This window comes from Epinephelus fuscoguttatus, linkage group LG1, assembly GCF_011397635.1.
Source record: "Epinephelus fuscoguttatus linkage group LG1, E.fuscoguttatus.final_Chr_v1".
Classification (NCBI taxonomy): Eukaryota; Metazoa; Chordata; class Actinopteri; order Perciformes; family Serranidae; genus Epinephelus; species Epinephelus fuscoguttatus.
In genome coordinates this window covers 38,308,804-38,324,083 of record NC_064752.1, presented here as the reverse complement: position 1 = coordinate 38,324,083, position 15,280 = coordinate 38,308,804, and the positions used below count along the sequence as shown (strand labels likewise).

At 41.0% G+C, this 15,280-nt stretch overlaps 2 protein-coding genes across 3 annotated transcripts; both read right to left on the bottom strand.

The window, feature by feature from the left end:
• Positions 1–86: 86 nt before the first annotated feature.
• Positions 87–8,309, bottom strand: calcoco1b (calcium binding and coiled-coil domain 1b). 2 transcript variants are annotated; one of them, XM_049588841.1, is made up of 14 exons: positions 8,151–8,309; positions 7,335–7,483; positions 7,094–7,196; positions 5,992–6,194; positions 5,682–5,894; positions 5,405–5,553; positions 5,245–5,314; positions 4,608–4,862; positions 4,403–4,528; positions 4,004–4,099; positions 2,677–2,764; positions 2,416–2,585; positions 1,124–1,206; positions 87–759 (listed from the first exon to the last, which is right to left on the bottom strand). In XM_049588841.1, exons 2-14 carry the CDS (start codon positions 7,464–7,466, stop codon positions 732–734), a joined length of 1,716 nt encoding a protein of 571 aa, XP_049444798.1. In that variant the 5' UTR covers positions 7,467–7,483; positions 8,151–8,309; the 3' UTR covers positions 87–731. The 2 variants fall into 2 exon arrangements, with proteins under 2 accessions (XP_049444798.1, XP_049444807.1); XM_049588850.1 differs by lacking the exon at positions 4,004–4,099.
• Positions 8,310–9,013: 704 nt separating this feature from the next.
• Positions 9,014–12,257, bottom strand: smug1 (single-strand-selective monofunctional uracil-DNA glycosylase 1). The gene is made up of 2 exons (XM_049588828.1): positions 11,728–12,257; positions 9,014–11,060 (listed from the first exon to the last, which is right to left on the bottom strand). Exons 1-2 carry the CDS (start codon positions 12,052–12,054, stop codon positions 10,530–10,532), a joined length of 858 nt encoding a protein of 285 aa, XP_049444785.1. The 5' UTR covers positions 12,055–12,257; the 3' UTR covers positions 9,014–10,529.
• Between the last annotated feature and the right edge of the window lie 3,023 nt (positions 12,258–15,280).

The following is a 15,280-nucleotide window of genomic DNA, read 5'->3' as shown; positions in this document are numbered from 1 at the left end:
GCGTCCAGTTGTCCTTTTCTTTGCCGTCACTTTACACACAGAAAGTCTCGGGATGGAAACTTACAAAACACAAACTGCCATCAACATGTATTTATCATCATAGTTTATTAAAGAGCAGCGTCTCTCTGACAGAAGCTCGGATCAACAAACAGAAGTGTCATAAATTAAATTTCATGTTCGTCCAACATGACGCTGTGCTCGACAAGCTGCAACAGAACATTTCACACTTGTCTGTAACACACACCCACACTTTTGACACGGTTTCAGGATTCACACTCACATGCAGAGGTTATGGGCTGATATTCTACTGAAACAAGATGTATTGCATTCATCATGGCACCAACAACACTTTCCCTTTTAATCAAAAGTTAGAAAATCTATGGATTGTAAATGGAGCCTAAATTAAACTGAAATATTTTTAAGACAATTAATACCTGCTCATGAAAGTCTAAAGAAGAGTTTTGTTTATCCATTAGCAGTAATAAAACCATTAGCCACACTAATAAAACAAAGTCTGGACACTTAAGACTCACAAATTGTGCAGTGTTTTCCTTAAATATGGACACTCGCACACTAAAAGCTCTGCACCATAAATATGACCTTTGTAAAGACCATTTCCTACGTGATCAACTAGAAAACAACAACAGAATAATCCCAAAGGTTTTCTAATGATCCGCATGAAGTTGCACCACAGTGGTAAACAAGCAACTTGCCGTCCACGTTTCTTTGTGTTACCACATGGGGCAGTCAGCCCAGTCACTGCAGAGAGGAAAAAGAATGACAACAGTCAGTAAAAAAAACATGAAATCCCATGTCTCTACTGCTGCTGATCTACTGCTTGCATAACATGAACTTATTTAATCACTGCTGCTATTTTTAGTGCTGTTATTATCATATTATTTACATCTTTATTTTTACTCTCTGATGCGCCCTGTGACTCTTCCTACAAGAAAAGAAAGTGCATGATAAGTGGAACGACAGCATTTCTAAAACAGCAACCAGTCTGCCAGGGAGGAGAGTGCGAATGAAGTCACCACATAATATTTTAGGCAAGGTGATTCCGGTCATGGAGGAGGGAAAAAGGGTGTGTATTGTGTGGCTGGTCGAAAGCCAAAAATGTCACCTCAGGATAGGGTCGGTGAGTTCTGGTAGGATCAGTTGCTTCCCTTCACAGGCTCGGGGCTCACAGTGCTGCCTCCACACATCCTGAGTGAACACACAGAAGCACAGATGGATGTCAACTGCAGATTTATCTGTCGTTCAATAATATACACACCCAAAACATTTGAGTGAGAACCAGTAACATGGATCAGTGTTTGTTTTTTAAATGTCATGTCTCATTTATTTTCATTAGCATTTAAATATCTTAATATATTTCTTAGATGTATATCTTCAAATATAACTGATGTCATTTGAGTGAAAGCATTAACATGTACTTTTTTTTCCATTATGCAACAAGACTGTTGGTTCCAAGGCAGCAACATTAACTAGTCTGTAACCCTAATCTATGATATATAACCCTAATCTTTGACCTTCGGTACGCTGGTCCTGGATATTGTAAAACAAACAACAGTCAAAATATTCTTGTCAGGCCACTTTAAGTGACTGTGGCTGTCTGCGGATAGTGTCCTCGGCTTCTCAGTCAGATCCACCCCTCACTCCTCCACAGCTCCACCCTCTCGCCTAAGCATGCTCACTTCTGGCTCCAAAAATCCAAGATGGCGATGGCCAAAATGCAGAACTCTAGGCTTCAAAACAAGAGTCCACAAAACAATGGGTGACATTATAGTAGTTATTTCCATTATTTTTACAATTTATGGAGAGTACCTACTCTGAAATAGGAGCTAAAATTTACCTTAAAACGGCATTCTATGAACCATGATCATTCCTAGTTTTTGTGTTGTGGAAACAACAAAAAAAGGGGGTTCTTATAACGAGGCTGTTAGAGCCATGAAAAAGTTCGAAAATACCTTATGATTTCAATTCATCAACAGTTTTTGGATTTTTCGTTTAGCGGAGGCATGTGAGAAGAACAAAGGTTTTTGAATTAAATGTAACATCGGGTTAACAATTAATACACAGATCGTCATTTGGAGGATGAAATATTCCTTTAAGAAGTTATCCGTATGCTGAAATTTTTTTTGTTTGACCACCTTTAAACTGTCTGTCAGCTTTGGTGTTCCAGATTGCAAGTCTTTGTTCCATGTTTCCTCTTTTAATCCTGACCCAGTAAGAATAAATACATTGTCATGACTTGTACCAGTCAACATTAAACCTTAGTGTTCAACAACTGTCCTGGAGCAAATACTCTCAGGACGAGGGAAACTAGTCAAATATTGACCCACCCAGGTCTGTTAGCTCTGATGCAGGTGGTGTTAAACTTTGTTTAGTTTATGTGTGAATAGGATGGCACACCTGTGTGTCAGAGTCTGGTGTGTCTTCTTTGCTTTGGCTGTGTGTCTCAGCAGCAATGGTCTCAGCTCTGGTGGGCCGTTCCAGGTGAGCGGACAAGAAGAGAGGTGAACGGATCGATCTGGGTGAAGGTGGGGAAGCTTCCTTGTCATCCTCAGAGGAAGTGCCAGAAGCTGTTTAAAATTAGAAACGAGTCTTCACTTTGGTACTTATTACAGAACAGTGAAATAGTAGAGCTGTGTATAAACAGGCTTCATTACTCACAGACGCATGTTGGAATTTCCCCATTTGATGTACTTTGTGGCACAATCCCCAACCTCTGCTCTAACTGACGGATGAAGTTCAGCAGGTCCTGTGAGTGTCCAATTTCAAACCCACAGATTTGTGGAAGAGTTGAAGGGGAAGAAGAAGAAGATGAGGAATAAGAATGTGAATGGATTAAGCCAGTTTATAGACGTTTTCAACGTAAACAGCTATAAAAGTGGTATCCTTTCATTTTTTGGTGAGTTTATGGAACAGTTTCCTACTTTTATTTAAAATATCATTATTGACACCATTGTTTTAACAGTGCTATATGTTAACTGTAAACATCACTGACAGACAAACTATAATCTTAAAAAAGAAGATAGTAAAATGATGATACAAAATGTAGAAATGCTCCGTTAAACATAAAAATCAAAAGTATTTTCATCAAAATATATTTTAACAAGCAAAAGTATTCATCATGTAGAATGGTCCATTTCAGAATAATGTACATTATATTATTGGATTATAATTATTGACACATTAATGTGTAGATTACTTTATGTTGCAGGTTTACATTATAATTAATTTGTTAATTTTATTTTCCTCTCCTACAGAGTTTCCCATGCTGTTCTATAGTAGCCCAGGATGGACAAACCAAACCCTGGCTTTATACAGGGCCATTTGCATTTTTGTGACAGCCACTGTAGTTCTCCTACACTCTTGGCACATGAGCGAAGTTTCAGTTTGGCAATATCACCACTAGAGGCCACTAAATCCTACACTCTAGACCTTTAAGCACAAATACCTTAACATTGTCCTCAAGTACAGCACTTGAGTAAACGTACTCAGTTAATTTCTCACCACTGATATGAGCTTGGAAAATGAAAACTTATGACTGAATGTTTTTTTGACAAGGCCTCCCTGAGTCATTGCACCTTTGGTTCCAAATTGCACTGGGTGCTTCAACGGAACAAAAGCATGAACAAAACTGTTGTTTGTATTTAAAAAAAAAAAAAAAAAACATCTTCCATCTCATCTAGCACTGATCATAGTCAAGAACTGAAACATTTGCTGCTGTTTTTCTCACTTTTTCTCACTATTTTTTGCACCTTAAGCTCTCTTCTTTTTGGCACAGCTGTTTTGAATAAAGTGACATTTTTTGGCATTGATCTCAGCCTGTGAATCTTTTTTTGTGGCTGTCCAGCTCAGTTGAATTGATGTGCGGATATTTTTTCTGCCATCCTCTCTTCAAAAAAAAACCCAGGCCATTAAAAGGCCCATCTTATTTAGATCTGTCTGCTAAAGTAATATAAGCTGGATATGTGGTCTGGTGTGGAGTCCTTGCCTGTTTCTCCACCTGCTGCTCCTCTCTCTCTGTCTGGGCTTTCCTCAAACTGGCCTTCAGGTCCTGTAGCTCTCGCTTAGTGTCACTCAGCAGCACCTACAGGGGGCAGCAGTGTGATACTCAGACTGTCTGAACACCCACAGCTCTGACCTGGCTTGTCCTCTCTTCACATGACAGTGAGAAGAAATGTTTACTCGCTGATTATGGAAGCTTTTCTATTTGTGCCTGTATGTGAGTAATAAAAGAACTGCGCCGAACTCTGGCATCGCTCTCCAGTTTCCAAAAATGTAATCTGAGCAACTGATGATGCAGATTTGTTGCACATGAGCGGCTATATTTAGAGCTGAATGTGTTTGTGTGTTGAATAATGGTGACTGGGATGTTCTTTGATTTACTTACTCGACTGCAATCTCTCTCTCGTCCAAGCTCTAATTCCAGTTTCTCCCTCTCCATCCTCTCCTCCTGGAGCCACTCCTGCCTCCGCTCCACCTCACAGCTCAGTTCTTGCATTTTCTTTTTATCGATCTGCATTTTAAAAGAAAGCAAGTTTAACAACACATTCATGTTGACATACAGGTGTGTATGGGTTTTGCTGTATCCTCACTTCTGCTGCGTGTTTGCAAGCCTCTCTTTCCAGAGCCCAGTTGGCACGCTCCTCCCTGAGGACCAGGTTCTCCTCAGACAGTTGCAGGGTGAGCTGGGCTACTTGCAGCCGAGCTTGATGCAGCTCAGTGTTGGTATGGCCCTGACGGGTGCCCAACTCTCTCAGTTCCCTACGCAGGCCTTCAGCTTCATGCTCACAAGCCTCCAGACGCTCCTGCAGCCCTTGTGCCTGCGCCAGAGCAGCCTCGTTCTCCTCCTGCACAGAGATGTAAGATGGGCAGAAATGGCAAACAACTGAAGTAAGGGAGAGAAATGATTTATCACAATATATGCTACACACACACACACACACACACACACACACACACATATATATATATATATATATATATGTATGTATATAAAAACACATATCCAAGAAGGTAAAGGAAAGCAAAATCTCAAGTTCCACTCCTGAGTTAATACACTAATGGTGTTTTTCATCCCACTGCTGGCAAGATGACACCGAACCACTTAAATCTGGCCTGGTTCCAGTAAACTGTTGGGTTGGAGTCTTTCTTATATTACAGAGCTGCCTGTCCTCGCCCCCCGCCCCCCTCTCATCAAGCCGTCTGTGTTTTACAAGAGAAGAAGATTACCTGCAGACATTTTCTCTTTTCCTCATCGTGTTTCATTTGAGTGGACATTTTCTTCACTCTCTCCTTCAGCCTGTGGGACAAAAAGTTAGTTTCAGGCCCAAGGAAATACATTTATTAAGACACATGTTTAAGCTAACATAATTATGTCCCGAACACTTGCCTTTCCAGGTCCCCGTTTTCCTCTTTCTCCCTTTCTTTAAGGGCCTTGAGATCCTCCTCCAGCTCTTTGTTTCTCTGCTGACATTCAGCCTTTTCAGCCATGAGTTTACTCAGTTCGGATGTCAGATTTTCCTGACTGAATTTTACATTCTTTCAATGTTGTGGAGAAAATAAAACATGGTTATACCTTTCATTAGTTATTTATGAAATTCAGAGCTTTTTGGAGGTAAAAATGAGATGGCAACACCAAGAAGTGTGTTGGCATGAACTGTCTGTACCTTGTGTTTTCCCTCCATCCTCGTCAACATCTCACAGCTGTTTCTTAAGTTGTCTCTAAGCTCTGAGATCTCCTCCTTCATTGCTTCTCTTTCACGCTCCCACTCCATCCTCGCTTTTCTGCTGTTCTCTTTCTCATTCACTACCTCCTTTTTTGCCACATCCAGAGCCTGCTGTATATCCATCTGTTTTTTTAAGCATTCCTCCAGCCGACTCTGCTCACAGCATGGGGAGAGAGGACAGAGATATTTAAACAATTGAATGGATAAATTGCCATGTTAGTAGTTCAACTAAACTGATTTTAATTCCCACCTGAAGCAGCTGAGCCCTGGGGATGACCAGGAGCAGCTCCTCCTCTCCATCCTCCTCATCTTGATCCTCTTTCAGAGTCTCCAGCTCCTCCAATGGCTTGGGAGCACGGAAAGTGAAAGGGCGACTACGGGCACACACCTTTCCCATCTTATCCACATATACAAACTGATACTCCACAGCACTGGGGCGGGGCAGGTAGAATGCTGTATCAAGCAGATATGTTATGTAAAATAAATTAGATGTACAGTAAATTAGCAGTAGCATTGACAGTGGTGTGCTTGATATATTCAACATTTTTGTTTCAAGACACAAGAGTTACAATATGCAGGATTTTCCTTAAAAACAAGGACTTATAAAAAAGTAATTCCTCTCAACCATCACTTATGGTGGTGCGTTTATTTGCAGAGACGCTGCCCTCTGCCTGTATTTTCTTTTTATTTTGCTATGTTTGTCTTTATAAAAAAGTAATGAGCAGGTGCCAGAGAGTCAGCAGCAAGCATCCAAGAGCAAGCTATGAAAATCATGGACACAGCATCGAAATAACAAATCTGGTGAGGGCAAATGCCCAACGAGAGTGAATCTGGAACTGGCTTTCACTTTTACAGGGGAGTGTGTTTACCAACAGGAAGAGAATTCCTGCATATTATACCTTTAATCGAAGCTGAAAAGTCTTCTTTTGTAACTGGTTAAGCTAGTGAAATCACTGGAGAGTGATTTCACTAGCACTAGTCCAATCTACATGTCGATGTATCCTTTGGCAAGAAACTGATTCCCAAACTGTGACTGTGTATAAATGTTTAAGTGGGTAGCAGGTGGCCCCTTGTACAGTATCAAGGTGTGTGAATAGGAAAATGTGTCTAATGTAAAAGTGCTTTGAGTGGTCAGAAGACTAGAAGGGCCCTATACAAGTGATCACACCCAACCATTAGCGATACCTGGTGTAATCAGAGGTGCAACGGACTTTCAACCCAACAGAACAGTAAAACCAGGAGTGCTCTGTCGGGCAAATGATTTAGTTAGCTCTAAAAGTAAGAACATTGTAAAAATCAATTATAATATCAATGGCACCATATTTAGTTCATACATTTGGATGACTTCTTACCCTGGAAAAGTACACAGCAGTTGACATTGGTACCCTCAGTGTACCCTTCAGGAACAAGAGCCCATGTATATGTGTAATACTGTGTCACTGAAGAACAGCCCATCTGTGGCATGATAAACACAGTTAAAACCACAAAACATAAAAATGTGCATCACCATCACTACCCCACGACACACAACTTATTTTGATAAAAACGTTGTGTGTCAGTGTGGACGAATGGTGCTAAAATAAATGTATCTACCTCAAAAATCCCTATCCAGTCACTGCTGCTCCACTGATGGTCAGAGGTCAGACTGTAGTGGCACTCCACTCTGGTTTGGGGGAAGTACAGTTGCCCCACATTTCGAAACTCCACCGTGGACTGTTTATCCATGGTAATAGGAAGCTGGGCTGTTTAGGAAGAAAACATACATGGATCTGGTGAAATGTGCTCCAGTTTCAGTCTGGAGGAGAACAGCTGATGAAAGGTGATAGCAGAGTCAGTTCAGGAATGCAGCATGGTCATAACACCGGCCGCCTATGGCTCTGCAATATGTTTATAAACAACAAGCTCATACACCGAGACGTTATACCATATAATCTGCAAAAAATAGAGATATTGGGAGGACTGTTTGTAGTTCTGAGCACTGTTGCGTTGTTTTCATGAGTATGTAATTTTTAAAATTATTAAAACCACAAAAATGAACACCTTTTAACTTATATTGTAAATTATACCAAAATCTTATTGAAACACTTTATAGAATGTTTTTGATCATACAAACTATTGCTTTTCATGTCTTATATCTCATTCTTAAAAACCACCGACCTAAGCTTGATTTGTAATTAAGTGGACAAGTAGTCAATCAAGTAAAAAGTGCTCTGAAATGTGTATAAAATAAAATAAAAAACACGTTCTTCCCTTCTTTGTTCTTCTCATTTTCTAGTAAACAGATGTCTTTTGCCTTTAGTTATTAGTCTTATTAAATGCAGGTCTGTCTGCTTTAATTATTTATTCTAAGAACATTAAATAATTGCATGCTTGGATTTTAAAAGAAAGAACTTTATGGAGTTCTCTTACCTTATTCTGCTGAGAATCAATGTGATGCCTTTTCTGCTACCTCATGAAGGTTAGAGCTGTGGATCAATCTGTAGATAATGATGAGCAACCCTGTCAGGGGCAAGCGTTTCACAACATCTCCTGCACCATGTGGAGCCCACAAGTAAATTTAGTGATGCTGGGTGACTCTTGGGAGATGCAGTTCATGAGTACACAGCTCGTGACAAGGCAAAGCTGTGTTGTGGACTTCAACTCCCATTATAGGCTATAGTTGTAGGATACAGGATCTGCTGCTGGTAGTTATTGCTCATTGCAATTCTCAGTAGTGGCAGTGGAGGGGGGGGGGGTGAGGAAAGGGGGGCACTGTGCTAAAGGCGATGTCACTAATCCAACTGTCCTGGAATCAGTGAAAGGCATAAAAACAGCAGAGTTCCCAGTCTGACAAAAGACTTCCAAGATACGATACAAGCTCTTGAATGTGTCATTTATTTATGGGGATAGGTTTTGGATTATTTCCTGCATTTTCCTGCAAACTCTGAAAATATCAAAGCAAAGATACACTTACACCACAGTGTAAAACTCATCAGTCATTTCCATGTTCTAGTGATATGGATTACACATTTAATGTCCTGCTAATTTAACCCTTACACTCAATCAGTGTGACTGCAAAAGCATTGTGGTTCCACTTGTGGCCACTTGATGGCAGCGTAGTTTCAGCACTGAGTGGTGTTTTCAGTGCATTTGTTCTACTCACAAAATTAAAAGTGAATCCCAAATTAAGCCCAGAACACTGAAGATTGTTATGGCAGACAGTTTGGAAATTAGTGTAGATGTTTACATTATTGTATTAAAACTGTAAGGTAGATGAATGCATGTCTGTTGGGTGCTTAATACTGCAATAAGTTGGTGTGATGTCAAATGGCTGGTGAAGTTTTCCTTCAAATGATTTTTAAGAATAAATCACTTGCTCTCACATGTTCTGTTCGCTAACTTTATTGCATGACACTTCAGCCCCTCTGGCTCTCTAAAAGCAAAGGATAACTCTGCTCTCCATGTGGCACTGGTGGAAAATGTGAGTTAAGTTCTTGCTTGCAGCTGTGGGCAAACAATAGCTGCTGTTGGATGCAACTTTCGAAGGTCTCCACTTAATTAGTCTTAGCTTCTTCACAGCAACCATTTTGACTTGCCATAGTGGGAAAAACATGTTACTGATAACAGTGACAGTGAGCCAGCATGTACAATACCAGGACCCTGAAACTAAAGCAGCTAAACTGAATTTAGACAATAGTTACTTAGTTAGAAGTTAGTTGCTTTTTTTACACTGACATGTCAAAATGTTTGCTTCACCTGTTTCTAGCTCTGCCGACAGGAACAACAAATTTCCACTTGTCCAACATCACGTCCCACCACCTTAAATCTTATGTGAACATGCTAAAAATCAGCCTTAGGTGTCAGAAAGCATTCATCTTTGACGCACTAGAAGGAGAAAATTATTTCACATTTCATTATTCTTCATTTATTTGAACAGCGAGTGCTGATCCTAGATAAGGTCAAATCACAGATAAAATCAGTTTATAAACAAATAAAATACATTATCAAAATAATGACAAAACTAAAAAAAAAAGAATACTACATAATTGTCTTGTACAGTGGTGCAGTATGAACAATACATACAATTGTATATTTGTGAAACGGTTTTGTCATATCAGGATATTACAGAACTCTGTAATGTTACGTGGAACAGTAAAGTGTGTACTTTTTTTCTTACTGAGGACTGTACCTCCATGGTTGAAAAACCTTCTTAATATAATGTACGGAGGAATACCCTTTAAGGTAAATTAAAATGTCTAAGAGGTGAAATCAATTTTTCATTGTCATGTTGAGCAGTCACTGTGTGTCCCAATATGCATCATCATGAGCTAACACATTAGCTAACATTTTCATCAGCTAAAACTAAAGTCTTCAGAAGTTTAATTAATGCAATAACCCTACAAGTAAATTGTCACCAACACCCCAACTTACTCTTTGACAGCAAAAATTAAAAATATACCCAGAGCACCTTATATAACGTTAGTGTTATTATTATTATTATTTTTTTTTTACAATGAATAGTTCTCATAGAGATGTGTTCAGTATTAACACTGATCAGTAAAGCCATTTCAAAATGAACAGACAGATTTCTACAGAAGAAGAAAACATGCAGTTGTTGGATAGATGCGTGTACAGTAGCAGTATTAGTGTATTACAAGCTCTCCTTGGAGCTGCTCAGATACACAGGCTGAGCTATGCGAGAAATATGAGCCTGTACATCAGTAGTACATTGAACCACTGATCAATTGTCCGAATAAGCCAATTCCATGCTGCTATTGATAAAGCACATGTCAGAGAAGGTTGATTAGCTCACACTTTGTTCAGCAATGTCAAGACACCAAGTTCTGCCAGCTTGGCTCTGGCTACGTCCTCCCAGCCCTTATTGGCTAGTGGGTTCCTGGGCGACGGATGCATGATGCCCTCCACTCGTACCTTGACATCTGCTGCTGACAGAGCTCGCCGCGCTCGCTGCTCTGCCACCTTCCCAACCCCGATCACCATGGAGACTCCCAGTGCTTCCACAGCCTGGCACAGTGCAATGTCACACAGGGCCAGGAGGGCCTCCCGCTCACCTGCCGGCAGCTCAGGGGGTGTTAAATTCTTCCCACTGGCAGCCATGAACATGAGCGGGCACAGATTGTGCACAAAGCAGTGCTGGAAAAACAGAGCTGGTTCACCACACAGCTTCCTGAAGAAGCCCCAGAAACGTGCGCCACTCACTTCACTCTGTGTGCAGGCAAGTCCTGTGATCCTTCGCTTTGGATGCTCAACTTCAGGATGGCCAACGTCCCCTGTGATCTTCAGCCAGTCAACAACTGACTTGATTTCACCAAAGGGGACCTGTGCCAAGAAAACTATATTATTTCTGCTTTTTTGATCACATCATTGACACAACATAGAGTTACTGCTATAAATTACATTGATTTAAACAAGTCAGAATTTTGTGTTATAGGTAACCAGCACACTAACCAACATATCCTGGCTTAATCCCTTATCTAGGTTTCGAACAACAGGCCCCTGGTTAAGATTCCTTTAGTGTTTATTGTTTAAGAGGTTTTTACTGGGAGCAAATTATCCGCAGATGTCTCTTCCTAACCAAAATGAATGGACCAGGTGATTAAAATGGATAAAAACACTGCATAAAGCAACTTCATGTTACAAATCAGTACTCACCTTTTTTTCTCTGATAAGTTAAGAGGTCTCTTTCTCTCTAAAACAAATGGACTCTTGTGATTTACCCATGAAAAACATTAATAAAGCGGTGTTTTTTGGTAGTTTAGTTGATCCTTAGTGGTGTATTTCCTTACAAGGTAGTAATAAATCATATTACAAATGTTATAATAAAATACAAAGACATAGAGGAAAATGCACACCAACAACAGGAGCAAGGCTGTTACAGTTGATGTTAGCAGCTTCCGCATTCATGCCATCGAGCATTACTGCTAAATTCTCCATGCTCCTGTGCAACATGCTGAGATTAAATGTAGCCTAGACATGCTGTGCTCACCCCCGTCTGTGCCATGCCGAAGGGTCCTGGGTTCATCCCTAAAAACAGGATCTTCTGTCCACCCTGACAGTACTTCTCCACGAAGCACCGGTGGGTGTCCCAGGCGTACTCTAGCGGGTTGTAGATGTACTGGACAGGCTCGCTGAATGTGAGCCGACGGAGGTGGGCATTCAGTTCCAGTTCAACCTGCAGAAACCTGGAGGAGGGGGTCGTGTTGACCTCCGGTGCTGGCTTCAAAGCCTGCTCCTCTGACTCACACAAAGGCAGTGCCTTCATCTGGTCTCCACACGCGAGCTCATCACTGGCAGATGTATTGTCACTCAACATTTTGACACGAGCATTTAACCAGGGCCGGTTTGTCAGATATAAACGTAGCAATGACGCTACGTTGTGACAGCTTCCCTAAGGTTTGGACATTAACGTCAACTTACTTTGCTGAAACCTTTCGTTGACTCGTATTATTGTGAGTGGACCATGGATGTAGAAACAACACAGTGGACTGTCTTCCTCTGCGCCGTCCTGCCAGGTTTTGTCTGGTCGCATCAAAGCGGCTGCTGCCCCCTACAGGAGAACTGCTGTCATTACAGCGAAGAAAAAGCTACCACTGCCCACTCACACCTGTGGCCTCATAGTCCATGGGCCAGAGCCCAAAATTTCATTTGTGGGTACCACTCAAGGGGGCAAAACTTAGTAATAATTTATGAAAAGGTCCATGTCTGTAGATGATATTTTGGTATGATAGACATTCCTGAGTGGCAGCTGTGTCACAGTAACCAGCTCTTCAAGTGAACCACCCCCTAAAGTAAATTGGATTTTAGATGCTGATGCATAGCCTGATTTAGGCTCATTGGTCAGGACATTTTTCAGTGTTTTATAATATTGAGTTTGGTGTCATTTTAAATGTGGCCTTGTTGGCTTTCACTTAAGCCTAATTGTGAATCTTTCTGACAAATACTGAGGTAAGTGTAGCCCTTTAAACAGCCAATGACATACATTTTTTTTTCTCACAATTTTTCACCTAAATTATATTTTTTCTTTTAGCCTTGTGGCATCTAGGAACATCAGGGACACAAATATATATCATTCATAAAACTGTGGAGAATCTACACTAAATGTTTGTGTATATATACAAATGAGGAAAAGTATGTGCGCCAAAAAATTCTGATTTATAAAACCATGCGCCTGCCAGTACACAATTTATAAATTCCAAATCATCTTGGAATTGTCTGCATGTGGATCATCCTCACATCCCGCCGTCTACACGCCCACATTCAACTAAGTGGTTTTGCAAGTCGGTCTATAGGTAAATATTAGTGATGCACTATATTGGATTTTTTGCTGATATCTGATATGCTGATCTATAAGTAACTCATTTGGCCAATAACTGATACTAAAATCAACATATCCATATATTCTGGAAGATTATGCAACTTTCTTCCCTGATTCCTTTGACTGAATATACGTCGTTGTATACTTATACCCCAGTTTATCTTTATTTTTGTATGTATTTTTATTTATGTAGGCCTACTTATGTAACACCTTGATTTAAGACCATGTAGCCTATTTGTGTTTGTATTGTGCAGTACTATTATATTATTGTCTGATTTATATGCATTTAGAAGAATGTTTCTTTTAAAATTTGAAGAGCCCTAAGGAAGATATACATTTTGTTTTCCAAAGGTATTGTTTTACTTTGTGAGGGTTTAAGAAATTTGTAAAATTAAGTTTAGTACTTAGATACTTCGAGGTCAAGTTGAATGGTTGTTTATTTGCTTGATAAAGCTGTGAACCTATCATGAGGCCGAGAAGAAGAAAAGGGTCAGACCCAGACCTGGCAACCCTGGAGAGGCGGGAGCATGGAGGAGAGCAGGAATAAAAAGTACTGAACAGTGTGTCAGCAAGAACTGACTGTAAGCACAGGAGCATGCAGAGTGTGGGGCTTTTGTTCAGGTACTGTAAAAGACTGCAAACATTTTTTTTTTAAAAAAGCGCAGTGCCGGAATAACTGTGTGGACGGTTTAGCTTGCTAGCATCTTGCTAGCTACTTCAGCAGCTTTTAACTAGTGTAGACTTAGCTCGCTAGCCGTTAGCTAGCTTAGCAGTTGAGTTTCACATTATGTTCTGTGACATAAGATACGTCAGTATATACCCCACTTGTGAACTTCTGTCTCAAAAAAGGCAGTTGCCAATAAGTTGCTAAATGAGACTACAGAACGTCATCATGCTGATCTGTGACCAACCAGCTTTACAGTCTTGTTATGGAGGTGACATTATAAGTCATGAGAACGTCGTGTAACGTTAGTTAATTTGAAGTCGAACTTAAGCCTTTTACCTCGGGTGATTGCATTTAGGCTTCAGTAATCATGAAAGCGGTGTTCATTCATGAAGATTATCTTGCTGAACAAAACGTGTCAGTATCATAAATGTTTGTTTGCCACAGAGCTTATTTTCTGCAATAATTCAAAATTCAATGGAAAAATCCCATCTGCTTTTTAACAAGGGAACCAGCGTGATGCTAACTTCTGTACCCTCCTACAGAAAAATGTCATTCCTGGGCCACTCTATTACAAATGCTTGGTCTGGCCTCTGTCCCACCCACCACCACTGCTGCTGGTTTCACTTTCTTCTTTCTGCAGCACTGCTTACGCTAGGTTGACCAGTGAAAGAGCAGTGTGTATCAATATGGCTAGCATTAGCATTAGAGAAAAAATCAGATAGATTTACCCATACATGTTGTAGCCTCAGTCAGACCCAGACTCAGATGATTTTTTTTAATATTAATGTTTGTTTCAGCTTGTAGGCTGTCAGTGGCTGACACAGCATTAATGCTTGTGAAACATACAATATCTGCTACGATGGGTTTTGGTAGCAGCCCGGTCTCACTCCTAGAGCTTCAGTGCCTATGACATCACTATATCAACACTTGGGGCACTGTTTAGCATCTGAGTAAAATGCAAAAGGCTTTCCACCAACACTAATGTTAGCCAGAGGGGGAGGTGGATTGATCCAACAAACCCCAGACTTTGGAGAGCAGGTGTTTGAGACCAACAAACAACAATGTGTCGGGTGTGGTGGTGCCTCTCCAGTCACACAAAGGGCAGGAGGCCCCAAGGCAATCCATGACAGAGCACTGCCTCCATACACTGCTTTGCCAGACATTTGGCCATGCTCTTTGGTCCCCCTGTATAGGTACAACCCCTGTAGGTTCGGTGTTTGTCTCAAGGGCACCACGGCAGTTCCCAGGAGGCAACCTTGCACTTTCCTAGCTGCCATTTCACACCACACACCTGGTCCACAATGGGACTAGGACGGCCTGCCATCCAGTCCCCTGGCCAAGTCCGCAAGGAACGAGCTACTACCGCCCCCAGAAAAGGGGTCCCTGAGCCAGATGCAGTTAGCAGGCCTTCACGACAACAGCGATGGCCCAGGCGGAAAAAACACTGCCTACCAAGCATCAGCATGTTTGGAAATCCCGCAATTTAGCCGTTTGCATCCCCAAAGTTGTGGATAAAGGAATCAGACTTTGGGAGAGTTTCCCATGTTGACTGGGTCA